The 26,419-nt window shown below is 54.6% G+C and overlaps 1 protein-coding gene across 4 annotated transcripts in view; it reads left to right on the plus strand.

Moving 5' to 3' along the window:
- The window catches only part of ATP2B2 (ATPase plasma membrane Ca2+ transporting 2), a 196,087-nt gene that overhangs the window by 51,786 nt on the left and 117,882 nt on the right, over positions 1-26,419 (plus strand). For all 4 annotated transcript variants that reach the window (XM_040246768.1, XM_040246765.1, XM_040246767.1 and 1 more), the window contains exon 2: positions 23,080-23,583. In XM_040246768.1, the coding sequence (XP_040102702.1) occupies positions 23,385-23,583 (199 nt within the window). In that variant the 5' untranslated portion in view covers positions 23,080-23,384. The remainder of the gene's footprint in view (positions 1-23,079; positions 23,584-26,419) is intronic.

Raw genomic sequence — 26,419 nt, forward strand, 5'->3', positions numbered from 1 at the left:
AAAAGAACACTCGCTCCTTCCCCAGCTTCCCGTCCCAGTAAATGGCACCGTCACCCAGCCTCATGCTGCAGGCAGAGCCCTTATCGGCCAGGCTCCTCCGCCTCCGACTCCCCGGCTCGTCCTCTGGGTTCTGCTTCCTATCTGCCACCTGCCCACGTGTCCTCAGCAGCTCTGCCGCCCCTACAGCCGGCGCCCCATCCCCGCCTGCCTGGATGACACAGTAGCTGCTCTTTCTTCCTGCTCTCACCCTGACTTTGTCCCCTCCAAAGGATGATGGGTTTTACAAAAAGCAAAGGCTTGTGCTAACCTGCCACCTAAAAAGTCTTCAGAGGTATCCCTCTGCACCTGGAATAAAATCCAGCCTCTTTACCATTGCCATGAAGCTTCACACAGTCTGGCCCCTGCCCTTTTCTGAACTCGCCTCACTCACAAGTCTCAGCCATGCTTTGGGTTATTAAAAGCACGTCCCACCCCACTTGTTGCCTCAGGGTCTTTGTCTCCGCTGTCCCCTCAGCCTGGCACCCGCTGGCCCCAGCCCTTTGCCTGTCTACTTGGCAAAATAAGTTCCCCCGGCAGTTGGTCATAATGTGGTCTTCACTTCATGGTGCTTTTCACAACCTGTCTTTTCCTACAGAAGCAAGTTATGATGCGCCTGGCACACAGTAGGTGCTCATTAAATCAATCTTGAGTTAGTAAATCAGGAAAGGCCAGAGCAGAAGCAGGCCTATAAGCAGCAGCCCAGGGGAGAGAGGACCTGAGAGGATGATTAAAGGACAAACAGAGGAAAGGAACTAGCACCCGGGGGGACGTTTAGATTTGATCTGAGAGGCACTGGGGAGCCATGGAAGGATCCGGAGCCGAACCCTGGGAGTGAAGTGATCCCAGGGGCAGGGGAGGCTGTGTGCCAGGTGGCCATGTGACTGGGTTCTGAAATCAGACTGCCCGGGCTCAAACCTTGGTTCCGACGTGAAACCGCAGCAAACCCCTCAGCCTCTGTGCCTCGGTTTCTTCCTCTATAAACCAGGGCCTCTTCCTGAAGCCTCCATGTCGAGCAGCCGAGAGGCTCCACGGGAGGGTTCGTGTACATGTTTTCTTGTTCAGTAGACATGGAGCTCACAGTCTGCTGGGGGAGACCGGCAGATGCACCCCGACCGTGGGTCCCCAGGATGAGCGCTGACCGGATGGACCAGCCAGGGCCTGTGCGAGCAGAGAATTTCATCTGGGAGGTCAGGGAAGGCCTCCTGGCAGAAGTGACATTGGATTTGGGGGAGACAGTTTCCTTGAGAGAATATTTTTGAGTCAGCAGCCACTGGCCCGTGAACAAGGGAGGAGGGGGTGGGTTCTGACTCCTCAGCTCCCAAAATAACCCGGATTCGAGGGCGGACAGCCCGGCAAGCCCCGGGAACTGCTACCAGCCCTCTCCTGGCTGGGCTCCGGCGACATTGGAGCAGTCCTTGCCCTGCCCTCGGCCCCCAGCTGCCCGGGGGCTGGAGGGAGGGATGCCCACGCCAGAGACGGGGGCCCCAGGCCAAGGGGGCTGGGTGGTCAGTGCGGGCACATGGCCCAGGCCCCCGCCCCTCGATACAGGACCCGGAGCCGCCCTGTGAGAGCGGTCATGTTTGCGTTTCGGCTTCTGGGACGGCTGCTCAGCCACCGGAGCGGAGAGGACGCAGGCCCGGTCCTCCCTCTCCTTCCGTGCTGTGTCGCCCGTCGTCCCAGTTTCTCTGTGTCTCTGCGTCAGTCCTTTTGGCTCCGTGTCGGTCTGTCTGTGTCCCTCCCTCCCTCCCTCTCTCTCCTTCTCTTCCCTCCTCCTCCTGGCCACCTCCGGCCCCCTCCTTCCTCTCTCTCTCTCACTCTGTCCTTCGCTACATCTCACTTTATCTACTCTGAAGTCCACCTCTGCTCCTCTCCCCTCCCCCACCTCCCCTGCTCCCCGGTCCCTCCCACCCCAGCCTCTCAAGTTCCTCTCTGCCTTACAGCTTCTCTTTCTCCCCTTTCTTCCCCCTTCACCCCAGCCCCTCCTCCCCCTCCAGTGGGAGGCATCCTGGAACACACACACACACACATGCACTTGCACACACACACGCAATTACACACATGCTCTTGAGCCCAGCACTCTGCCGCAGTCTCCCACGCTGGCCAAGCCTGGTGCAGCACACAGAGACGGGGCAGGGCTGCCAGACAGATGGGTGTCGAGGCTAACGGAGGCAGTAGGGGCGAGGTCCCGGCCTCCCCCACTTCCCTCAGCCCTGTGCGCAGAGCTGGGGGCCAGGGGTGGGGTAGTGGGGTGGAGGTTCCTGAGCTGTTACCTCCCCTCTGTGCAGCTGTGGGCTTCCCGGCCCTTGGACGGCGGGTCAAGTCATTGGGCCCATTCAGCAGAATTATAAATAGCAGCGTGTGCCCAGACTGGCCCACAGAGCAGCCCCGGCCGCCACAGGGCCCCCGGGGCCCCCGTCCTCCACCCTCCAGCCATCCCTCTGAGGCCAGGCCTCCCCCTCCTGTGCACTGTCGGCGGGTCCCCAGGTCAGTATCCGATGTGCTGTCGCCATGGCAACCCGCCTGTCTCCATCCAGCCCAGGCTCAGGTTGCTGGAGGTGGGGGTGTGGGCCACTGAAAGAGGTCTGCCGGCCTGGAATCGAAGGTCACGGCTCAGTGCTGGGGCTCGCTGGCTCTCTTGTGGGCTGGAAAATGGGGTCCTGTCCCCCAGAAACCTCACGCTGCCAGGGAGGGGTGGGGCAGAGATGGCTGTGGCTGGGAGGCCTGGCAGCAGGGTGCTGCCAGTGAACTGGGCAAAGTGGGTCAGCTGGGGCCTTGAAGCCAGAGAGATGGGGGTTCAAATCCTGCATGCCTACCTACTACCTAGGTCACCTGGAGACCATCACTTAATCCTCTGAGTTCAGCATCCTCAGAGTTGGGTCAGGAAGACTATTGCGCCTCTCTCTCCGGGGTCTGCTGAAGAGATCAGAGTCCACCCGCTGGAGGCGGGTCCCCCAGTCCTCACCCATCCTCGCCTTCATCCTCCTCAGCACCAGTGGGAGCAGAGCCTGCAGACTTCAGAGTCACTCTGACTGGCCTCTGTCGTTCACCAGCCTGATGGTTTCCAGCAGGCTGCACAGTCTCTCTGAGCCTCGTTTTCTCCATCTGCAAAATGGGCATGCAAACAAGCATCTGCCCCTCACTGTTGTGTTGAGGTTGAGTTGGGCTGCGGTGGGAGAAGCCACTGGCACGGTGCCAGGCACACAGCCCGTGCCCTGCACGTGATAGCTGCATTTGCCGTCACTTTCTGAATTGCTCCTTGTCTTCCAGTCTTCTCAGCGAGATGATCCTGCCTTCTTCACTAACTCACTGCTCACTTCAGGCAACTCCCTTTCCCTCCCAGGGTTCAGTCTCTCCATCTGCAGAACGGCCACAGGACTACCCCGGCCCTGCCCATGTCTGAGATTTGTGTATCTCAAGCGGCCCCACTGGGCTGGGCCATATCTATTATTATTAACTGATGCCCTCACCCGAGCCCTGTCCTCAGACCCCGAAACCTAAGCTGCCTAGTTGCCTGGCAACCGAGGCGCGAGCCGGGGAGGCTTGGGTGTCAGGGTGTCCAGCTGCAGCCCCCTCCCTGAGGGACTGGAGCTCCGTCACTGTGGTCGCCGTGTGGCCAGGAAGCGGGAGGACTCAGGGCTGGGACCTTGGGCCAGGGCAGTCTGGGAGCGGCCTCCCATTGCTCTCATACCTGCCCAGGGCCAGCCTGTCTCAGAGCCCACTTTGCTTGGGGTGAAAGGGGCCATGGGCCTGGGATATTTTTATAGGCAGGGCATGTGGTCAGACTCAGAGAGGGAGAAATCGGAGCCTCCTTGCACTGCTAACTGATACGGCGGCTGCCACCATCACCCTCTGCTTGGAAGCCTGCAGCCTAAGTTTGCCCAAAAGCACAGTTGGTTCCCTGACCTGCTCCTAGCCCCGCCCTCAGGAGGCCTGATGCTGCTTCCTGGAGCTCTGAGGGCACTTTGCACGGTCACGTTTAACCAATCATATCGCCCATCTGTTGTCCAGGCCTCCCGCATGCCCTCCCCTGTATCTTCGTTCATTCACCCAACAAACATTTTACTGAACTTGCCTCCCAGCTCTACTGTGTTCTGCCCGAGTGACCTTGGGCAAGTTACTTTACAAACTCTCTTTGCTTCATTTTTCTTTTCTGCAAAATGGGATAATGAGAATACCTGCCTCAGAGTTGTGATGGGGATCCAATGAGATGTTGCTGTTCAGTCGCTAAGTTGTGTCCAACTTTGTGACCTCATGGACGGCACCATGCCAGACCTCCCTGTCCTTCACTATCTTCCAGAGTTTGCTCAAACTCATGTCTATTGAGTCAATGATGCCATCCAACTATCTCATCCTCTGTCGTCCCCTTCTCCTCCTGCCCTCAATCTTTCCCAGCATCAGGTCTATTCCAATGAGTAGGCTCTTCGCATCAGGGGGCCAAAGTATTGGAACTTCCGCTTCAGCATCAGTCCTTCCAATAAATATTCAGGGCTAATTTCCTTTAGTCTTGACTGGTTTCATCTCTTTGATGTCCAGGGAACTCTCAAGAGTTTTCTCCAGCACCACAATTCGAAAGCATCAATTCTTTGGTGCTCAGCTTTCTTTATGGTCCAACTCTTACATCCGTACATGACTACTGTAAAAACCATAGCTTTGACTATATGGATCTTTGTCAGCAAACTGATGTCTCTGCTTTTTGATACACTGTCTAGGTTTGTCATAGCTTTGCTTCCAAGGAGTAAGCGTCTTTTAATTTCGTGGATGGAGTCACCATCCACAATGATTTGGGAGAACAGTGAGATGATGTGTATAAAATACTTAGCACAGAGCTTGGCACATAGAAGATGCTGCATAAATGCTAACTTATCGTGATTATTTGTAAGACATTGTGCAGGCACCATGCCTCACAGGGAGAGAACACCACCAACTTTTCTGAGAACAGGGCTGTGTCCTATTCCTCACCATCTACATCACATCTCACAGGTCCAGGCATGTAGCGGACCCAGAGCAAAAGTTTGCTAAATGAGTGGAAGTGAGAAATGAACCATTTGCTCCCAAATCCCGTGCTGCTCAGGGAACTGATTGCTGAGACATCGGCTTTAAACCTCTTCTATAATTCTGGGTACTTCTTAGAATCTGTTATGTTTGGCTGCATCATCCACAAAGTTGCCAAAGTGGGTTTGCAGTCTCTCTGCCCTGTGTTTGCTGTGGGGGTAGGGCAGGGAGATGCATGGCTAATTCAGGTGGTCTGGAACTGCAGGGCAGACAGCTAGCAGAGCAGTGGGAACCTGAGAGCAAGCGCTGCCTTGCACTTTACACCCTGGGGCCTCCCCTGCCTCGCCACCACCCCAGCACTGTGTCTCAGGGGCCTATGTAAGAACTTGCTTGTCTTCTTGAGCCTCAGTCTCCTCATCTTTAAAATGGGTACCCTGCTTCCTCTGCCCCAGGGTCACGGGCAAGACCAAGGGGATTGTACCTTGAAGAACTCCTTCCAGCAACAGTCCTGAATTATAAGATAGTGATGCTATCTATGGAAAAGGGCTGGGCTGGTGCCTCCCCAGGCCTCCCATTCATCAGCAGACCCACATTGGGTGGCTGCCAGACCCCTAGCCCGGGGGTGGTTTCTAACAGCAGGTGACGTGGTCAGGCTGGCTGCTCCAGGATTTCACCCTTGACTTCTTCCAAACACAGGAAGGGACTGCCATCTGCTTCCCAGCCCCTCACACTCAGCCTGCCGGGTCAGCCAAAGACCCTACCTCACACCTGTCAGCATGGAATGGACCAGAATCCCACTGGGGGTTTCCTTATGGATGCTGAAGTTGGCGAAGCCTAAGGGCCTCCTCCCAGTCCTCAGCCCGCAGCCCACCTGGAGGCCAGGCACTGTATCCTCCTCCGTGAGGCGGAGGAACAGGGCGGCCCTGGCTTTCTCTCTCCCTGCAGAACAACACATTCCACTCCTGTGACATCCACTGGGTCCAGGTCTGGGAGTCTGTTGCATGCCAAGGTCAAGAGTATAGCTTTGGGAGTCAAACCCTAGTACAGAACCCAGCATGACCTTAGCCAGACACCCCACCATCTGAACCTCAGTGTCCTCTGTAGAGTAAAGGAAGTCAGAATTGTGACCTTGGAGGCTGTTGTGGGTGTGAGCAAGGTTGTGCATAGAAAAAATTAAATATAAGGAGCAGCACTCACTAGTAATAAAATTAGGCTTCCCTGGTGGCTCAGATGGTAAAGAATCCACCTGCAGTGCAGGAGACCCAGGTTCAATCCCTGGGTCAGGAAGATCCCCTGGAGGAAGAAATGGCCACCCAATCCAGTATTCTTGCCTGGAGAACCCCGTGGATGCGCTGTAGGCCATGGGGTCACAGAGAGTCAGACATGATTCTTGCCATTGCTGTTACTGCTGCTCTGATGCCGTGATTACTTTGGCCATCTCCCCACCAGGGAGGTGATCTCATTTCCCCTAGTTAGGCTGCAGGAGGCTTCCTTCCTGGAGGCACCATCCAGTGACAGGCACACAGTAGGCTCTCAGTGCGTGCTCTCTGCCTTTGTTCAAAAGCAAGCCCCTGTGGAAGGAGTGAATGAGCCCAGGTCCCAGGCACTCTGGTTCTCTGTTTCTGAGGTCAAGCTGCGGGTTTCTGTGGTCAGTCAGCAAGCCTCTGTTAGACACTGACCCTGTCAGATACCCTGGGGACCCGGAGAGGGGTGGACATAGTCCCCTGGTGTGAACGGTCAAGCCCAGTGGAGGAATCAACTGATTCTGCCTAGAGAGTGGGCTCAGCATAGTGTTCACTGAGGAGGGGGCTCTCTTGAGTGGGGCCCTGCAGGGTGAATAGGAGTCTATCAGACAGAGCAGAAGCAAGTGGGAGGGAAGAGCTTGTGCTAAACCAGGATGGATTTTTCACAAGGCAGCATTGAGTTAATTTTTTTAATTTTTTAAAGCAGAAAATTTCCCCACCCCCATAGATGTCCCAGTGTCCAGAGATGACTCTGGCCAACCTGAAGGCAAACATGCCCACTGGGGAGGGGATTCCAGAACCACAGAGGGCCCCCTCCCTGGGCCTGATCCAGTGACGAAGACTTAGCAGAAGCCGGCACGCGCGGGTCTCTTAGAAGCCGTCTAGTCTGACCTCCTCATTTTACAGATGGAGAAACTCAGGTTCAAAGAGGTAAGACCAGTGGCACAGTTACAGCTAAGGGCAGACCTCCCAAGGCCCATCCACCATGGCTGGGGGTGACCAGCCCTGGCATTGTATGTTCTGTGCAGGATTCTGAGCCCCTAGGTTCCCCCCAGAGACATCACTCTCTGCCAGGCCCCCCACCACAGGCGCCTGTGTCTGTCTCATCTTTATTCGTGAAATATAAAGACTCAGTGGGCTCTTTGTGAACTTCAAGCTGGAAAGTGTCTTGTGGCCACTCTTATATAAATGGTATTTTGCCATCACTGCCACTTTATTCAGGGTAACGGCAGAGTTCCCTGAGAGATGAAGTCATCTGGTGATGTGCTGTGGGGTTCAGAGGTTCAGGGCCACCTTACAGTTGGCCGTGGAGGCAGTGGCAAGGCCTCTGCTACAGGTTGGCCTTCTGTTCTGTTCTGGAACCTTTGCAGGTGCCCCTCTTACCACCTCCCCATCTCCCAAACTGGAAGGCTAAGGTAATCTCAAGGTAGTAATAGAACTCTTTGCCATGACTCGTGACTCCCTAACAGCCCCCTAACCTAAAGTCTTATTTTTTCCAAAATACATACATTTCTGCAGGTCCCAGCACAGCCCGTACTCAGACACGTTCAGACAAGTTTATACACACCATTGTGTGACCTACATGTGTGCTCCCCCACCCTGACCTACACGGACACACACCTGTCTGTATATTCAGGATTGCACAGCCATTCACACGTTCTGCCCTGCCACACACACATGTATGCGCCCATGGTTATGAATGTCCAAAGGAGAAGAGGGAGCAGGGTTACTGTGTGTGAGTCCATTAACCGTAAAACAGACAAACAAAAAATGTTAGCAAGATTTCAGCTCGACCGAAAGAATTTAGGAATTACCAGCGTTGGTGGTGTTGTTTAGTCACTAAATCAAATCAGTCTCTCTGCGACCCCCATGGACTGTAGCCCATTGGCTCCTCTGTCCATGGGATTTCCCAGACAAGAATACTGGAATGGGTTGCTATTTCCTCCTGCAGGGAATGTTTCCCAACCCAAGGATCGAACCTGGGTTTCCTGGTTGGCAGGGGGGTTCTTTCCTACTGAGCCACGCGGGAAGCCCCAGGTGGAAGGAGAGAGTGAAACTCCTGTCAAGGGAGGCATGTAAGCGTAAGTGGGACTTTACGTAGGTGCTCTGAAGGGGCTTGGGTGTCACAGGGACTTTGGCCTCTGAGGGCCCTCCTGGTCTCTGGATTCAAGTAAGCTTGGGGAATCAGAGCCTCTTCCGGCTTTCCCTCAAGTTTTACAAACAGTGGCTTCCCAGGTGGCTCAGTGGTAAGGAATCTGCCTGCAACACAGGAGACATGGGTTTTGCAGGTTTGATCCCTGGGTTAGGAAGAGCCCCTGGAGAAGGAAACGGCAACCCACTCCAGTATTCTTGTCTGGGAAATCCCATGGACAGAGGAGCCTGGCGGGCTGCAGTCCACGGGGTCACAAAGAGTCAGGCACAACTGAGCGCTAAACAACAACCACCGCTTCTGGGGAGGGGCTTCCTGGAGCACCCCTGGAGTCCAGGATGTGGTGGACAGGGGCCGGCTCTGAGAAGGCCTCATGTCATTGGGGTCTGTGAACCCCCTCTAAAGATGCACACGTAGGAGCCCCCCAAAAAAACCCGGCACCCGTTTCATGCCAGGCCTGACCCTGGAGAGGGAGAGAGAGGTGGCAGCTCTGGGCTGGTCAGTTGGTTGTAACAAGGAGTCTGGGGAAATGAAGGCCCTGATTAGCAGTAGGTGGCAGGGACTGAAGTGTTTAGAGAGGCAGGGAGTGAGTGAGGGGGCCTGGAGAAAGCTTCTGGGACTTGGAGTTGTACACGATTTGAGCGTGGGTTCTGACTGCATCTGAGACCCCAAACCTAAACTCCCCTGCAGTACACCCCACAGAGAGCAGGCCCTAGAGGCAGTGTGACATGAGGCCTGGAATCTAGGAGACATCAGTACCTCCAGGAGTCCCTGTATCCCTCCTTTTCTGGGAGGTTTCCAGAGCCATGGGGAACCCCAGCAGAGAGGGGAAGGGCAGACATGGCTGGAGGAGGACCTTTGGAAAGCAGATTCACGGTGATGGGAGTGCTGGGCCATGCCCAGGGAAAAGGAAGTAGACAGAGCTCCTCACGCCCACCACTGCCCGGTGGCCTCATCACCAGACTTGGGAGGAGGAGGAGAGCCCCTGCAAGGCTGGGAAATCAGAGGGGCAGAGCCACTGGGGGCCGTCGTGAGAAGGCTGCCTATGTGGGTACTTCCAGGGTCCAAGGATTGGGGTCTCCTGGGGCCTTGGGAGCACTTTGGATTTTGAGCTGTTAAACTTTCTGGCAGGACTTGAACTGCCTTGAGAAGCTGGAAGGGTCAGGCTGGGTTCAGGGCTGGTTCTTTGCAAGATATGGGGAGGAGGTATTTGCGAGGAGTTCCTTAGGCCTCCTGGCCAGCTCCTGGGACTGGAGATGGACTAGCACTCAGGGAAAATCCTGCACAAGCGTGAAGGTGAGACACATCCCTGGAACATTAGAGTGGGCTGTTTCAGGGGGTGAAAACTCTGGCAGATTCCTTGGGCCTGAACCTGGCTCTGCCAACACCTGCTCTGTGGCCTTGGGCCAGTGTCTTCCATTCAGCATCTCTGTTTCCTCATCTAGAAATCACTGTCATTCCTGTTGATCGTGTGTCTCTCACTGACCAGGCCCTGGCCTGAACCCTGTACCCTGTATCAACGCATGCTATCTCCTTAGCCACCCTGCAAGGTGGGGACGATTATTGTGTCCATTTTACAGATGTGGCCACTGAGACCAGACAGCTGCCCTGATTTACCCATGATCACTCAGGGCTGGCAGATTGAGGGTTCTCACCCAGATCTCTCTTACTCTCTTGTTTAGTGACAAGGGGCTGGGAAGAGAGTTGTTGCTGTTCAGCTGCTCAGTCGTGTCCGACTCTTTGAGACCCTGGACTGCACCACACCAGGCTTCCCTGTCCTTCACTGTCTCCCAGAGTTTGCTCAAACTCGTGTCCATCGAGTTGGTGATGCTATCCAGCCATCTCATCCTCTGTCGCCCCTTCTCCTCCTGCCCTCAGTCTTTCGCAGCATCAAGGTGTTTGCCAGTGAGTCAGCTCTTTGGATCATGTGGCCACAATATTGTAGCTTCAGCTTCACCATCAGTCCTTCCAACAAATATTCAGGGTTGAGTTCCTTAGCATTGACCGGTTGTTTCTCCTTGCAGTCCAAAGGACTCTCAAGAGTCTTTTCCAGGACCACAGTTTGAAAGAATCAATTCTTTGGTGCTCAGCCTCAAACAAAGGGGTTCTGACCTGGCTAGGTTGTTAGTCCAATGAAAACTGGTTAAAGACTCTATGGATGGAAGGAGAAGCTTCCTGGGAGTAGAAGGAAATTCCCTAGAGAAGATGGCACTAAGGATTGTGGGCATAGGGACCGAGACATGGGGTCGAAGGTGACAGGTGAAGAAGAGCCGGTGTTCCGAGTGGGAATGCCAGGTGGCACACCCCCGCCTCGCCTCCTTACGTTCGCTTCAGGGCCGCACCTCGGCAGCAGGCCCGAGGCTCTACAACAGCTTCCGTGAGGCTGGGGTCCCCTGGGCCCGCGTCCCTGGGGAGGCTGCATTCGCATCTGTCTCTGTGCAGATGGCTGGTGAGCACAGCTCGCAGCCCCCACCCCCACCTGCACCCCCTTCTGTTGCCGGGACCGGCTGCGCAGGGGAGCGTTATTTTTAGAAGCGGCACCATCTGTTCAAGGTGCCGGGCAGATTCTGTTTGTCTCCGCAGCGGCCGGGACAGCCATGCCGTGTCAGGGGAAGGGCTGCAGAGCCGGCCTGCCCTGTGCGGGAGCCAAAGAGAGGCCGCAGGCGCACGAGGTGCGGGATTCTGGGGTCTGGGGTCTGGAGCCTCCGGAGCCATGACTCTGGGGCCAGGGCAGTCAGCGTGGAGGACAAGCTAGGTGAGGGCGTGCCCTGCGCTCCCAGCACCCCACCAGGTCCCCCCCAGGGCCTGAGCCTGGATCTACCTCCTGACAGATTCTGAGTGCCCTGCCCTGACCCTACCCCTGCCCTCCAGCTTTGGGTAGAGAACAGAGGCGCGTGGGGTGGAGGACAGCATGAGGGCCAGGCCGCGAGGATCCCTGGTGGGATGTCACACTGGGCGTGGCAGAAGACGCAGACCTGGCGGTGTGCCCCACACGGGCGGAGGCGTCTCCCTGCTGGACCCAAGACGCCCAGCCTGTCCCACTGCCTTTGCCACCATCTGCCCAGCTTCGGAGTCATCTCAGAAGGGACTTAGGCAAGGCTTCTGATGGCAGACTGCTTGGGCTCAAATTCAGCAGTGATGTGACCCTAGACAACTTCCTTAACCTGGCAAAGCCTCCGTTTGCCCGTCTGTGAAATGGGATACTGGAGCACCTGCTTCCCAAGTCTTAGATGCCAATTTGCCAGCTTGCTGGCTGTAACGCTTGCCCCCTTCCCCCGGCTGCATTCAGCATCCGCTCGTGCGGCCACTCAGCCGACCAGTTTCCACTTTCCAAATGCAGACTACACCCCAGATCTGTTCTCTACAGGCAGGTTGTTTCGTCAGCCACAGAACCAGCACTGGTGGAAACCAGTCTTGGGCTGGGCACTGGGTAAGCTCTGTTCTCAGGGAGTTTAATCTAGTGGAGGAGGCAAGCCGGCAGAACCCACCCCAAGACTGAGGGTGGAGGGTGCAAAGTCAAGGAATGAGCCACCTGTGACGGGCTGGAAGAGGGAAGGGGGTTCAAATGTGTAACAGAGGAATTAGAGAATGCCTGACAATGCGGGAGCCTCAGAAAACACGGGTTTAATCTCTGGGTTGGGAAGACCTCCTGGAAATGGCAACCCACTCTGTATTCTTGCCTGGGAATTCCCATGGACCAAGGAGCCTGGCGGGCTACAGTCAGTGGGGTTGCAGAGAGTCGGACACGACTTAGCAGCTGAACCACAACTGTGATACATCACAGCGAAGTTAGAAGTTAGTGTTAAGGCTGGACCTTAGAGAGGAAGGGATGTTTTTGTTACTGTTGTCCTTTTTTAAAAATTAGTTTCTAATGTGGACCATTTTTTAAGTCTTTATTGAATTTGTTACACTATTGCTTCTGTTTTATGTTTGGGGTGTTTTGGCTACAAGACGTGTGGGATCTTAACTCCCTGACCAGGGATGGAACCCACACCCCCTGCCTTGGAAGGTAGTCTTATTAACCACCAGACTGCCAGAGAGGTCCCTGCAAGGAAGGCTTTAAATAGCGGCAAAGTGGGCATAGACAATCCTGGAGAGAAGAAACAGTGTATACGGAGGGTGGGGGATGAGGAGGAGGAGCATGTGTTTGTTGTTTAGGAAACACAAGGAGTTCACTCACACCAGAGCTCAGGAAAGTTGGCTCTGAGCCAGTGAAGCAGGATCTTGGATGCAGTGGTCGTGAATACATTTGTTTGTTTGTTTGTTTTAAACAGGCACCAAGGAGCCAATGATGTTTTTAATGCAAAGCATGGCATGCTCAAATCTGAAAAGTTTTAGAGTCAGGCAGGTCCCAACTCTACTCCTGGCTCAGCCGCTCATTAACTGTGTGACCTGGACATGATGTTATTTCACCTCTTTGAGTCAGTTTCCTCATCTGTAAACTAGTCATAAGAATGCCTCCCTCATGGGCTTATTGTGGAATCAGATGTTTTCAGAGCCGCTCAGTAAGTAGGAGTCCCTCTCAGCATCACACTGGGGACCGTGAAGGGGATGAGGAGCCAGTCGAGAGGCTGTGAATGAGGAACCTGAGCAGGGTCAGGAGACCAGGCCAGGGAGGAAGATGATGAAGCCTGAGCTCTTACCCCACTGCCCCCTGGCTCGGGCACCTGATTGAGTACAAAGAGGGAACAGAGTCAAGAGCAACCCTAATGGTCCAACTCCTGACTCGATGGACATGGGTTTGAGCCAGCTATGGGAGTTGGTGATGGACAGGGAAGCCTGGCGTGCTGCAGTCCATGGGGTCGCAAATAGTCGGACATGACTGAGTGACTGAATGGAATGAACTGAATGGTCCAACCCTGGGGGGATGCTTTTTATTGACACAGAGGTCACAGAAGGATAGGGACATTTGGGAGAGTCTGAGAGCCTGGACAACATTCAGAGGTGACATTTGGTAGTCATGGGGAGTTTGGTTCTAGAGCTTAGGAGAAAGGGCAGGGTGGAAATGTCAGTTTGGGAACCACTCACATTAGGATGCAAGTTGATGTCAGGTGGGTGGCTTTGCCAGGGAGGGGTGAGGCATTAAGAGCGTCAAGGGCAGGACTGTGGGGAAAGCCCAGAGTTCGCCCAGAACAGAGAAGCGGTATGGACCCCTGGGCAGAACTGTTCAGAGAGGCTATTGGAGAGTGGGAAGAAGGGATGGGGTCATCAGGTGTGGGCAAGAGTGTAGAGACAGAAGGACCCTGGAGCGGCTGGTGGGAGTCATTCCCAGAAGATCCTACCGCCTAAACCAGCAGGAAGTGGCATTTGAGAAAGTGGGAGCTGGAGGTGATTTTGAGCCATAGACTGGGTTACAAGAGCAAGACAGGAGTCTAGAACCCAGACCCAGTGGAATGTTGGCTACAAGAGGAAGAAATCGCAAAAGAAGGACTGCAATGGAATCCCCACGAACTCTAGGGCGGTGGTTCTGCCTGTTTAAAAATTCCCAGCCCCAGTACCAGAGGTTGACTCATTTCTGCAGGCCTGAGCCTGGAAATCTATGTTTCAGCCAATCCCCAGGTGATGCCTGGGGAACAACACTTTGAGCAGCCCTGCTCTGGGGTCCTGAGCTCCACTCAGAAAAGCGTTTATCAAGAGAGGAAGGAGAGGAAACATTAGCCTTGGAGGCTGCTCCTGCTCTCGGCTCCTCCTCTGGCTTCCAGGCCTTCTGATCCATTGCCTTTAGATCTGAGGCCAAGTTAGCGTCCAGACAGAGATCGCTAGCTATCCACCAAGGAGTCACTGAGGGAGGTGACCTGGGGTGGAGCATGAAAGGCAGTGAGTGCACAGCCACCAACCAGGGACAGTTCTTCTCGAGCCCAGAAGACTCGCTTCAGTAGTGAGAAATAAAATCTGAAAAATCTCCAACAAATACAAATACCGCCTCCTGCCAGTGCCCACGTCACTCTGACTCCCCTCCTTCTCTGAATCTGGGAATCCTGCTTTTCTGCCTTTTCCTGTTTTCTATATAGTTCTATCTCTTGGCCTCTGTGTGCTCAGGCAACATTGAATGACTTTTCCTCAAGCCTTAGCTTCCTGCTTCTCTGATTTGGACCCCAAAGAACTTAGCAATTCAAAAGTAGTCTCCCAACTTAAACTCATTCTTTGGCACTTCTGTGGGTGAGTTTTCCTTCCCCATTCCATGGAGGAATGAATTTTATAAACTCAGACACACTGAGATGCAGCCACTTAAATACAGTCCCAGCAGGAACCAGAGGGAAAGGATAAAGCACAGCACAAAAGAATGGATCTGTAATGGTGGGGTTTCTGGCATTGGTGACAGATGGCACTGATGGGTCAAAGTGAGTCTTCTCTATAGTCGTGCAATTGGCCCCAAACGACCTTTTGTTTAGTCTCATTTTCTTGGCTCAAGCCTGCTCACAGGGACACCCCATTGCCTGACAACCTGGCTTTGAGTGACAGTAGCAAATACCTGGGGTCAGCTACAGGACTCATGAAAAATGCCCTGTGCCCTCCCTACTCCACCCACACCCAGCTCCTCAGACTTCCCAAGCCTGTGCTCCGTCAGTCAGCACTGCTATCCTGGATAGCTCTAGGGGCACTTATAACCCTTTGCCCTATGTCAGCACCACAGAACACGGACAGCTCCTCGACACGCGGTCCCTATACCCACCCCAGATCCCAGATCAGTACTGTGGCCTTGGGGACAGCTCCCAGTGGAGACAGTTCCCAGTGCCGTTTCTTTGTCCTCCCCAGGGGGGCTGTCAGTCAGCACCACAACCACACGGACAGCACTCACGCCCAGCCTCTGCTGGTCAGGTGGCAGGGGGAGAGAGGGGGCCCTAAGGTTATCAGGTTCCCTGGCCTTAGCTACCCAATCCCTCCCTAGCACCCACCTCCATCCATCCGTCAGCACTTCATCCCTGGAGACGGCTCCCTGAGCCCCAAGGAGCCAGTGACCTGTTGTTGATGATCAGAGCACTGGCATGGCAGAACCCCGTGTATCATTACAGAGACCAGAAAAACGGGCGGAGCCTGGTCTGGTGGAAAGAAGGGTGTAGCTGGGCCCCTAAGAGTTTCTGTGTGCGTGTGTTTGAGAGCTGACTGCCTCCCGCCCCCAAACCAAAGACCTCATGCAGTCGCTGTGGGCTTCCTGTTTTCTCCTCTGTAAAATAAGAGTGTGGCGGTTCCTGTGTGGTAGGGCTGTTGTGAAGGATTAAATGAGATAACAAAGGTGGGGTGCATAGAATGGTACTGGACACATGTGATCAAGTGTTCCCCTTATTGTTTGTTTGTTTGTTCTTGTCCTTTCAGCCCTCCGCTTGTAATCTGTGAGGACAAAGCTGGGGGTAGGAGAGAAGTAGGCAGATGAAGCCTGAAGGGGATGGTGTCACTCTAGCTGGTTCGGATCTGGAGGCTGGGGACAGTCAGTGCATCTGTAGGGAGAGCTGGGCAGGGCGAGAGGTGAGACTGGGGAAGTGGCCAAGACATTTGACTGAAACCAGAGGACACTGTGGGCTTCGCAGGTGGCCCTAGAGGTAAAGAACCTGCCTGACCATGCAGGAGACATGAGAAACTCGGGTTCGATCCCTGGGTCAGAAAGCTCCCCTGGAGGAGGGCACAGCGACCCACTCCAGTATTCTTGCCTGGAGAATCCTGTGGACAGAGGAGCCTGACAGGCCACGGTCCATGGGGTCATAACGAGTTGGACATGACTGGGTGACTTAGTATGCACACCCACACGCAGAGGATGCTGAACAGAGCAGCTGGTCCGTCTTAGGCAGAGCCCTCGAGCTGCATGTACCCTCTCTTGGAGGTAAGATGAAGTCTCTCCCGACACTTTTCTGCCTCAGCTAAGCTTTCTTGCCTCTATCTGCTGATGATTTTACTGTTTGTCCTTCATCAGAAAACCCTCCTTTTATTAAAAAAAAAAAAAAACTTTACTGTTTTTCTTTCAAGTTTTTTTTTTTTTTTTTTAAAGGGAAGGTGTCTAACAGGGAGCACATAAAGGGTACAAATCTTGGAAGGCAGGCACTTCCATGCAGAGGCCAGTGGGTGTCAAAGGCACCAGGTGAATTCTTATCAGCTTGTGCTTCCTAAGTTCTAGGACGTTTCTCCTTCCTCCAGCCTCCAGCCAAGCAGGACTCGGCTTGCAGCTAGGATGGTGCTCCTGCTGGGCACAGCAGGGCAGCAAGGAGCCTCGGGAAGTGCGTCTGTCCTGAGCAGCAAGCATCAGGTGATGGGGGAATCCTTGAGGAGGCTGCTAAAGCGGCTCTCTGAGACTGAGTATCTGTCCAACGCCCCCTCACTTTATAGGGAAGGGAACTGAGGTGCAGGGAAGAAGGCAGTGGTCTGAGGCTGTTCTGTGAGTTGGTGAAAGGCAATGGGACACAGAGGCTTTGGACTCAAGCAGGCACCCATCTGTAAGGCACTGGCCATCTGTAACCCTCTGAGCCCAGCTTTCTCTCCTGTAAGGTGGGAACAGTGATACGGAACAGCCCATGCAAGTGTGCGCTAAGCAATCCATGTTAATAGTGGAGGCAAAGCTGAGACTGGAACTCTGCAGATACAGTTCCCAGGCAAGTGCCATTTGGATTGAAAGTGAAAGTCACTCAGTCACGTTCAACTCTTTGTGACCCCCATGGACTATACAATCCATGGAATTCTCCAAGCCAGAATACTGGAGTGGGTAGCCTTTCCCTTCTCCAAGGGATCTTCCTAACCCAGGGATCGAACCCAGGTCTCCCACATTGCAGGCAGATTCTTTACCAGCTGAGCCACAAGGGAAGCCCAAGAATACTGGGGTAGTTAGCCTGTCCCTTCTCCAGCGGATCTTCCCAACCCAGGAAGTGAACTGGGGTCTCCTGCATTGCAGGCAGATTCTTTACCACCTGAGCTGTCAGGGAAGCCATTTAGATTACATTGCCCCCAAACCTGAAGCAAGAGTGGTGCAGGAATCATTCAACGTGGTCAGCAGACCCTGACCATGGGTTTGAGGGGCTCTCTGTTGAAGAGTAAGCCGACCATCAGCTAGAAAGGTGGTCTGTGCACCTCCCTTGCTCTCTCCAGAATCCCAGTGCCTGAGGCAGGGCCTGAGATGCAGCTTTTTATTGAATAGGTAGATGGATGCATGAGTGGGTATGTGAGGCACCTAGAGGACCAGAAATGCGGGGTTTCCCCCACCATCTAACACTGGGAACTCCTGTGGAGAACAAGGGGCAGTGGAGAGAGTTGACGCTGGTGGTCAGGGGATCCACCTTCCCTCAATTCAGGCAGGAGGCTGGGCAGCTACGGGAGAAACCCCAAGTCCCTAACAACCCACCCCCTGTCCCTGCTTCTGCCATCTGTGCCTTTGAGGCTGATGCGTGGCTGTTTCTGTGGTTTTTTTTTTTTTTTTTTTAGATTTTCCTTTTCTGGTTAACAGGATAGGAGTTTTCTAAAAATAGCACTAAACTCACTTCTGAGGCATTCATTTTCAGTTCCCTTCCTCTTTCCCTGTGCTCTCTCCTTGACTGTGAGAATTCAGAGCCAAAATCATCACTGTGAGCTTTGATGCGCACACGCACACAAACGTAAAGGACATTCCGTCTCTCAGAGAGGGGCGGCTAAGGCAGCAACTACAGCCCCTCCCCTGACTGTCCAGTGAGGCTGTCTCTCTCCCCCCCCCGCTGCCAGCTGAGCTCCCCTGTCTCACCCTGGTCAGCACCCAGCAGGAGGGTCCCCTGGGCAGGAGTGGGGTATGGGGTGGGGCTACAGAAAGGCCAGAATTTGCATCCAGGAGAGGAAAGAAAATGTCCTGCCTGTGGGATCAGTCAAGACCAGAGCAGAAGGGAGACTAGCCCTTCGAGCGGTGCCTACAAGCGAGGACCCTCCCCAGCCTTCCGAGCTGTGCTGGGGGCCTGGCGGGCACCGTCAGCCTGAGACCTGTGTTAAGAACAGCAGCATGGGGACAGTCTGGTTGAGCAGATAGAGGAGGGGAGTGAGTTAAGTTAGCGTCCTCAGAACAGTCACTGTTTAACGAGTCTCCCTCTCACCGGGCCAAGTTCCATCTCAGCTGAGTCCTTACCCGGCCCTAAGAGGGAGGCTGTGGGGCTGGCTCTGTTCCAGGAAGATGAGACGGATGCACAGGGAGGGGTGAGGAGCCTTGCCCCCACCTCACCCCAAATCTCAGAACCCCCACCTGTCAGCGTCAGGCCTCGTCATCGGGGATCTCCAGATGGGATCTGTGTCCCCACATGGCTCACTCATTGGTGCCGGGGAAGATTCAAACTAAAGAGTGACTTTATAAATACGTATTAAGGTGGCATTTAAATTCAGCACATCTGAAAACAGAAGGATTCGGCATCCGAAAGTTATTTTTAGCGCCTAATTCATTTGCAGTGTCCCAGCTGCCATCCTTCAGTTAGGGTTTGAAAAGCTGTTGGTTTAGGTTTGGGGGTGTTTTTTTTAAAAAAATAAAATCCTTCCTTTGACAGATGGATTTCTTTTTTGTTAAATTAACTCCCCCCGCAAAAAAAAATAACAAAAACATTGCTCCTTCCTCTGCCAGTCTCTCCTGGCAAAGACTTTTTATTAAGGTGACCCTAACCTACTCAAGTCATTGAAGTATAACAGTACAGAGTCATTTAAATGCTAATAAGATGGAACTGAAAGGCACAAACCCAGTATTGTCAGAACGCTCCCCTGGAGTCCAAAGGGGCTGTTGTATCAGAGCCAGAAGGGACCCCAGAGAACACTGCTCCAGTCTCTTCACTTTCCACATGGGAAACAGGCCCAGGCAGCAAAGAGGCTTGGTCACCCAGCAGGAGCTTGGAAAATGGGGAGGAGCTTTTCAAGGGGCTGTGGCCTCAGTTGGCTGTGTGACCCCTAGTGTGTTGCGTAACCTCTCTGGGCCTAGGACTGGCTGTCTGCCCTGCCCAGGCCTATGCCTTAGTTTGGGTTGCTATAGAACAAAATACCATAGGCTGAGCAGCTTAGACAACAGAAATTGTTTTTCTCATAGTGCTGGAGGCTGGGAAGTCCAAGATCAAGTTACCGGCAGATTCAGTTCCTGGTGAGAACCCACTTCCTGACTTACAGATGGCCGTCTCCTCACTGTCCTCACACAGTCAAGAAAGATCGTCTCTCCCAAATCTCTTTTTATAAGAAGACTAGTCCCATTCATGAGGGCTCCACCCTCATCACCTAATCACCTCCCAAATGCCGCCCCCTCCAAACACCATCACGCTGGGCATTAGGAACTTCAGCGCATGAACTTGGGGCAGGGGGCACATTCAATCCATCGCAGCCTGTGTGCCCATTACTTAGCACAGGGGGCACTGCCCGTATGCTGTTGAGAGCTGGCTGCAGATGAACCTCGTTGCAACCTTGAGGGAGGTGCCCTTGCCACCAACAGGAGGGGTAGGTAGGAGGGAGGTGGGAGGAGGCACAGAAGCCAGTTTACTGCAGAGTGTCTGCTCCAGGGGCCAGGAGCTGCCGAGAGACCCATACACTGGGTCTCGGTGGGCTCTTACAGCAGCCAGTATGGCACATGGGCCAACCTCACTAGGCAGATGAGCCCCAGAGAGGTTAGTGACTTCTCCAAAGTCACACAGCCCATTTTCCTGCAGGGGAAGAATATTCCCTACTCATGTTAAGAGAAAAATCTTCCCTGATAGCCTGGGCCCGATCACATCTTCCTGCTCTAGATATCCACAGCATCTGGGACTGACTTCCTGTTGTGGCAAACCCATCATGTTCTAACAGGTCTTTTGATTGTCTCTCTTGCCCCTTGTCAGCTCTTGGAGGGCAGGACCCATGTCTGGATTATCCACTGCCTGGCACAAAGTAGGTGCCCACAGCACAGTTAATGAACGGATGATTGGATGGATGGATGGATGGATGGGAGGGTGGATGCATAAATGGTTGAAGATCATTGTTCCTCTTCACACAACAGCCATTAAAATCACCAGTCGCCCATTAACTGATGCCTACTGTTGTCATCACAGATATAATTACTGCTAACGGTTCTCGTAGCTCCTGGTGTCAGAGATGTAATTATTGGTGCCGGTAAGCCACGCCGCAGGTAGCAAGAGGACAGATAGAAAACAGCACCTCGGGGTTAGAGAGTCCCTTGTGGTTTGCGAAGCACTTGTGTTCACATATGGCACTTCATTTAAGCATCGTAAGTGCCCGGTGAGGGAGATACTGCCAGGGAAGGCAGCAAAGCCTCCTGATTAAGAATATGTCTCTGGATCCAGATCTCCTGGGTTCAGCTCCCAGCTCTGCCACTCACTAACTCTGTGAGTTTGGATGCGTGACTTCACCTCTCTTGGTCTCAGTTTCTCTGTGTGTTCTAGGGAATAACAAGACTATCTATCGCAAAAAGTGCTTGTGTGGATTGGTGATCGTTCTGATCATTGGTGCTTACTATGTGCTTGTCTTGATTCTAAATAGTCTGCATTAAATAATGCATTTAAGCCTCATAATACCTACGAGGTAGATACTATTACTCTGCCTGCTTTTTTTTTTTTAAGATAATGAAACTGAAGTTAATTTGCCTCCCATTCGGCTGAGAGGTGGCAGAACTTGAAGCCAGAGGCTGTGTCTTCCAGAGCCCCTCCAGCTGACCTCTGCAGCATCTGTGCACACAGCCCTGCTTGGTCCTTGCCTCACCTGCTCCTCTCAGAGATTTACCACTGGGATCCAGACTCACGGGTTTGGGGGGCGGTGTGTGCTTGGGTGGCCGAGGACCCTGAGTGTTCCTGCAGGACTGTGGGTGGGAGCCCCAAGCACACACTTTCTTTGGTGCCTCGTGCCTCTGCTTAAGGCATCAGCTCCATTCTAAATTCTACTCCACGTGACACGGGTTGGCCCCAGTGTGGAAACCAGGCTTCCTACTGCATCACTGAGTGAAGGGCCCTCCTCTGAGGCATGACAGTCTTCTCCTGTGGCTCCAGCATCCCCTGCCCCAGGCTGGGAAGCCCTGTACCCCGAGTGGACGTGCACTGGATTTGAACATGGTTCATAATTAGTTTCCAGGAAACTGAGAGGTCACAGGGGGCCAGGGCAGACTGACTTCTTTTATAGACGAAGAAACTGAGCCTCGCAAAAGTGAAGGGACTCACCCAGGACCCCACAGCCAGGACTTGAGAGAGCTCGGGTTTGAACCCGGATTGCTGTGATTTAGAATCCTGTGTTGCTCCTCCGCCATCGGTCTTGGTCTTCAGTGAGAAAGGAGGGAGCGCCCCCTAGTGGGAGGGGAAAGAGCAACGGGCTGGGAGTCGGGAGATCCAGGCCGCCTCTGGGCTCCCTCCACCTTTGCTCTGTGTGTCCCTGGACAAGTTCTTTGCCCTTTCTGGGCTTCAGGTTCCTCCCTGGGAAAATGAGAGGAACCCTGAAATTACCTCCAGCTCTAAAATCCTGTGCAACAGGAAAAGACTGTGAAGGAAAGAGAAGGGGCAGGGGAAGGGACCCGTTGGGGGTGGGGGTGGGGCCGGGGTGGGGTCTCGGTCCCATCTGCCTGCCCCCACCTCACCCTCATTGTCCTGGACCTCGGATGGCCAGCTGTCCATCCCTGCTGGGCGGGGCCAGTTCCCGTGCCAGGCCTGGCCGAGCTCAGCAGAGGCCCTTTGTCACCCAACGCTTGCCGGGGCCTTGGCCACCGGTGTTGGGTGTCTGGGTGGATTGGGTTCTCTCCTGGCAGCCTCACAGATGCCACACTCCTGCAAGGGTGGCCGAGCGGGCAGGGAGAAGCCGCCGGTGCTCGGCGCTCTCCTAGGGACGCAGCAGCCGCTGTCCGTGGTGCTGGACTGTGGGGCCCCCCAGGTGAGGGTTCTGTGGAGCCCAGCTCATGCTGACGGCCACGGTGACATCCTGTTGAATGTATGTGAGCTGGATCCTCTCACCAGGACACAAGGGTCTTGATCAGTGTGCTTGCGGACTGCAGGTGGAGGCGGGGGGCTTTCTTCCATCCCCATGACTATGGGGAGAACAGAGCGTATCAGCAGACACAGGAGACCTGGAAGGGGGAAGCATCTGTGCTGGGGGGAGGAGCCTGGGAGCTGTGAACTTTGGGGGAGGGGGTTGTGCCCCGATTGTGTGGGCATGGCATGTGTGTAAACAGGGTTGTGAGCACGGGTGTTTCCGAGGGGAGGAGGTGGGGCTGTTAAGATGCCGCCTGTAAATGTGACTACATATGACAGTGTGCATGGTGGGGAGGGGTGTCCACTGGGGCGTGCGCGAAGGGGAGCCCTTTGTTGAGGAGTGTGTGTGGCTTTGGGTAGGCCCTAAAGTAGGCGGGTTGGGTGTTGCACCCTGAGGTGTGTGTCGAAGGCTGTGTGTTTACTGGGGTTCGTGTCGTGAGGTCAGTGTGTGCACAGTGGGCCGTTGAGGGGGTAGAGTGTGTTATGCGGATGCATCAGGGTGTCCCTGAGGGAGGGATAGAGTGGAGTGCCTGGTGGGCATCAGTACGTTTGGGTTACACTGTGTGCTGGTGGGTTGTTATATGAACGTCAGCAGCCGAATGTGTGTACGTGTAGTGGGTGTTATTTGGGGTAGGGTGTGTGTGTGTGTGTGTGTGTGTGTGTGTGTGGCACCTGAGTACCTTCCTGGGCGCCTGTCCCCTGAAGCCCCCGGCACCTGGCCCTCATCATCTCTCTGTGCTTGTACCTGTAGGAGCCTCCACCCCGACCATGTAGATGCCAGCTCCCGGAAGCAGCATGGGCCCCACTGAATGGAGACTCCTGGGTCTGCAGCCCTGAGCCCCTCCGGCCCCTGGACCTCGCCCCACGCCTGGGGACGCCCCTCGGAGCCCACCGCCACTGTCGCCAGCCCACCTCGGCCGCGCCCTGGAGCTGGCCACCCGGAGCTACAGCCGTCCAGTGAGGCTGTGCCAGGGACAGCCACGCGGAGCCATCGGCCGGCGGCCTCCTGTGCAGTGCTGACCCTCGGGCCCGCCCCGAGTGGGGACTGCGGCAGACATGGGTGACATGACCAACAGCGACTTTTACTCCAAAAACCAAAGAAACGAGTCGAGCCATGGGGGCGAGTTTGGGTGCACGATGGAGGAACTGCGCTCCCTCATGGAGCTGCGGGGCACCGAGGCCGTGGTCAAGATTAAGGAGACCTACGGGGACACTGACGCCATCTGCCGACGCCTCAAAACCTCCCCTGTCGAAGGTAGGTGTGGGAGGCTCCCACCTGGGGTTTGGGTTCAGGGGTCGATGAGACCCTGGGCTCCCTGCTCCAGGCCCCAGGAGTCTCCATATCCGGGCTTCAGCATGGAACCAATGAGCCAATTCCAGCTCCCCGGCCCCCCACCACTGGGCCTGGTCATGTCCGACTCTCGCTTGTCCAGACTCTGACTGGGGATCCCTCAGTCTGGGGCAGCCGTGAGGCTTCTAAGATGATGGATAGGCAGGAACTTGGGCTGTCGTGGGAAGGGTGACGGACGCCCATGTGAGTCATACCTTGAAGATGGCATGGGGCCTTCTTGTGTACGCATGTTAAGTCGCTTTAGTCGTGTGCAACTCTCTACAACTCTATGGACTGTGGCCCACCAGGCTCCTCTGTCCATGAGATTTCCCAGGCATGAATACTGGAGCGGGTTGCCTTTTCCTTTTCCAGGGGATCTTCCCAACCCAGGGATCGAACCCGCATCTTGTTTGTCTCCTGCATTGACGAATGGGTTCTTTACCACTAGCGCCACCAGTGAGGAGGCCTATGATCTCCAGAGAAGGGAGGTTTCAGCCTCCTGGGGGCTCCCCTGGAGGGGACCAAGGCCAGGTTGTCTGCTACAGGGCAGAGAGGAAAGACAGCAGCCTAGCCTGGGCACCAGAGCTCAGAGTTTGGGTCCCCTCCCCTCAGTCACCTTCCCCTCACCCTGAGTGAAGGGAAGCGTTGGCTACATACACCCCTCAGGCTCAGGTGTGAGGCACTCTGCCCTGGTGCTGCAGTTCTGCACAAAGAGGCTGCCTCAGTTTCTTCCTCTGGAAAAGGGGGCTAATGCTTATCTCACAGTGCCTAGTGGAAGCCCGAGCATACATACAGTAGGTGCTCAGTGTGTGGCAGGCATTATTATTCTAAAGAGAGTGGATGACAATCCTCCTCCAGGGATAGGCCACAGTCTGGGAGGCAGGCAGTGTCTGAAATCTCACCCCTACTGACAGGAGACAAATATGAGGCCGGAGATCACTCCCACACCATCTCCCGACTCCAGCCCCCATGCCCTGGGCACTGCTGGGCACTAACCCTGAACGCCCTCCCTGCAGAGGCTGCCCGTGGGCCTTGCCACTCAGCTGGGGCCAGGCGGTCCTTCACTGTACCGGCACCCATGTGCCCAGCGGTGCTGGGGTTCAGTGTCTCTCTTGGTCTGGGGCCCACCTCTCTCAGGTGAGGAGGAAAAGCTAAGATGAGTCCTTCCCAAGTTGGCTCCTGTCACTGATGTTTTGCCCATGTTGCTGAGTCTAGGCAGAAGTTTAGAAACATATTTTTCTTCTTTGATGTTTGGTTTGGTTTTGGCGGGGAGAGTGGAAATAGAGGAAGCATCCTTTCTTCGCTGTGTGACTCTAGCTCAGGGCTTGAGAGTGGGCTCGGCCTGGGGGGCTCCTGGCCCCAGCCTCCTGTGAACACCTACGCATGGCAGAATGGTCTGTGCTGTCCTCCACCAGCACGTTGGCACAACTGGCTTGCTAGGAGACAGGGTTGTCCCAGTGGTCTTTGCCTTTTGAGTGGGACCAGGAGATTCTCTTGAGTCAGAAATTCTTAAGCGTCTCTGGACCCCCAGACTCTGTAGAAAACCTGATGGAAGCTATGGTCCCTCCCCTACCCAGAAAAACAGCCAACTGCACGCAACAGTGTGGTCTACACTGCCAGCAGATTTGCAGAGCTCTTCAAAGCCGGGCCCTGGATCCCGGGTTAAGAAACCCACCCTCCCCTCCCAGCTGACAGGCTCTGGGACACTGAATGGCTCACAGCCACACTCCAGGGCTGGGGGCAGCAGGTGCGTGCCTAAGGACAGGAGCCCCGTCCTACTCCTCTCTGGACACCCAGCTCCCAACCTGGTGCCTGGCGTAGAGAAGGGTGGATAACTCCCTGATAACCCTGAGATGTGGCCACCGAGTCCCCAGTCCACAGAGAGAAGCTCTCAACAGCAAATCCCAGACCTGGTGCAGCCAAGGCCCCCGGGGATCAGAGAAGTGAGGTGGGTGGGCTTCCTGGAGAAGGCGGTATTTGAATTTGGCCATGGAGGAAAGAAAAGGGAAAGCACGTGATGTGGCACAGAGCAGCATTTGTTAGATGGAATTCCCCAGACTGCTGGTGCGCTGCAGGAAGTGAGGCATTCTGTGGAAAGAGAAATAAAGGAGACTTTGTTTTCTCATCTGTAAAATGGAAGCGATGATGACTATAGCTCTGCCACCTGTCACTTGTATGCCTTTGAGACTTTTATCTGACCTCGCCAGACCTTGGTTTCCTAATATTTCGTGAGCATCAAGTGAGATGTCTGATGGTTGAAAGGTCCCTGAGGAGGGGGAAAGCCCATAGTGGGATTAACCTGGGCCCCTGCTGCGTTGCTGCCCTGAGGGATCTCCCGGGTTGCAGACGGAGCTGGGGGAGGTTTGAGGAAGGACCAACAAGTGTAATGCTCCCCTTGGACTTGGACCCGGACGACTGGGATTCAAATCCCAGCTGGGCCGTTTGACAGCTGTGTGTTTCCAGGCAAGTTCCTCAGCCTCTCTGTGCCTTAGTTTTCTCATCTGAAAAAAATGGGAAAGTACTAGTGACTACCTCGCAGGGCTGTGATGAGGATAAAGTGAAATAGTTTAACACAGCATCTACCAGGCACAAGGACAGCGCTGTGTGTTAGGGTTCAGCCCCAGCGACTGGACGCCTCCGTTTCCCCATCAGTTACACAGATTTTGAACACCGAGTGAGGTCGGGCACACGAGTGAGGCCCACCGTGTGCGTCCTTCTCAGCCAGCATCAGCTCTTGTTTCTAGTATGATCGTCACTACTT

The sequence above is a fragment of the Oryx dammah genome, unplaced genomic scaffold, assembly GCF_014754425.2.
Source record: "Oryx dammah isolate SB20612 unplaced genomic scaffold, SCBI_Odam_1.1 HiC_scaffold_9, whole genome shotgun sequence".
NCBI classification, from domain to species: Eukaryota; Metazoa; Chordata; class Mammalia; order Artiodactyla; family Bovidae; genus Oryx; species Oryx dammah.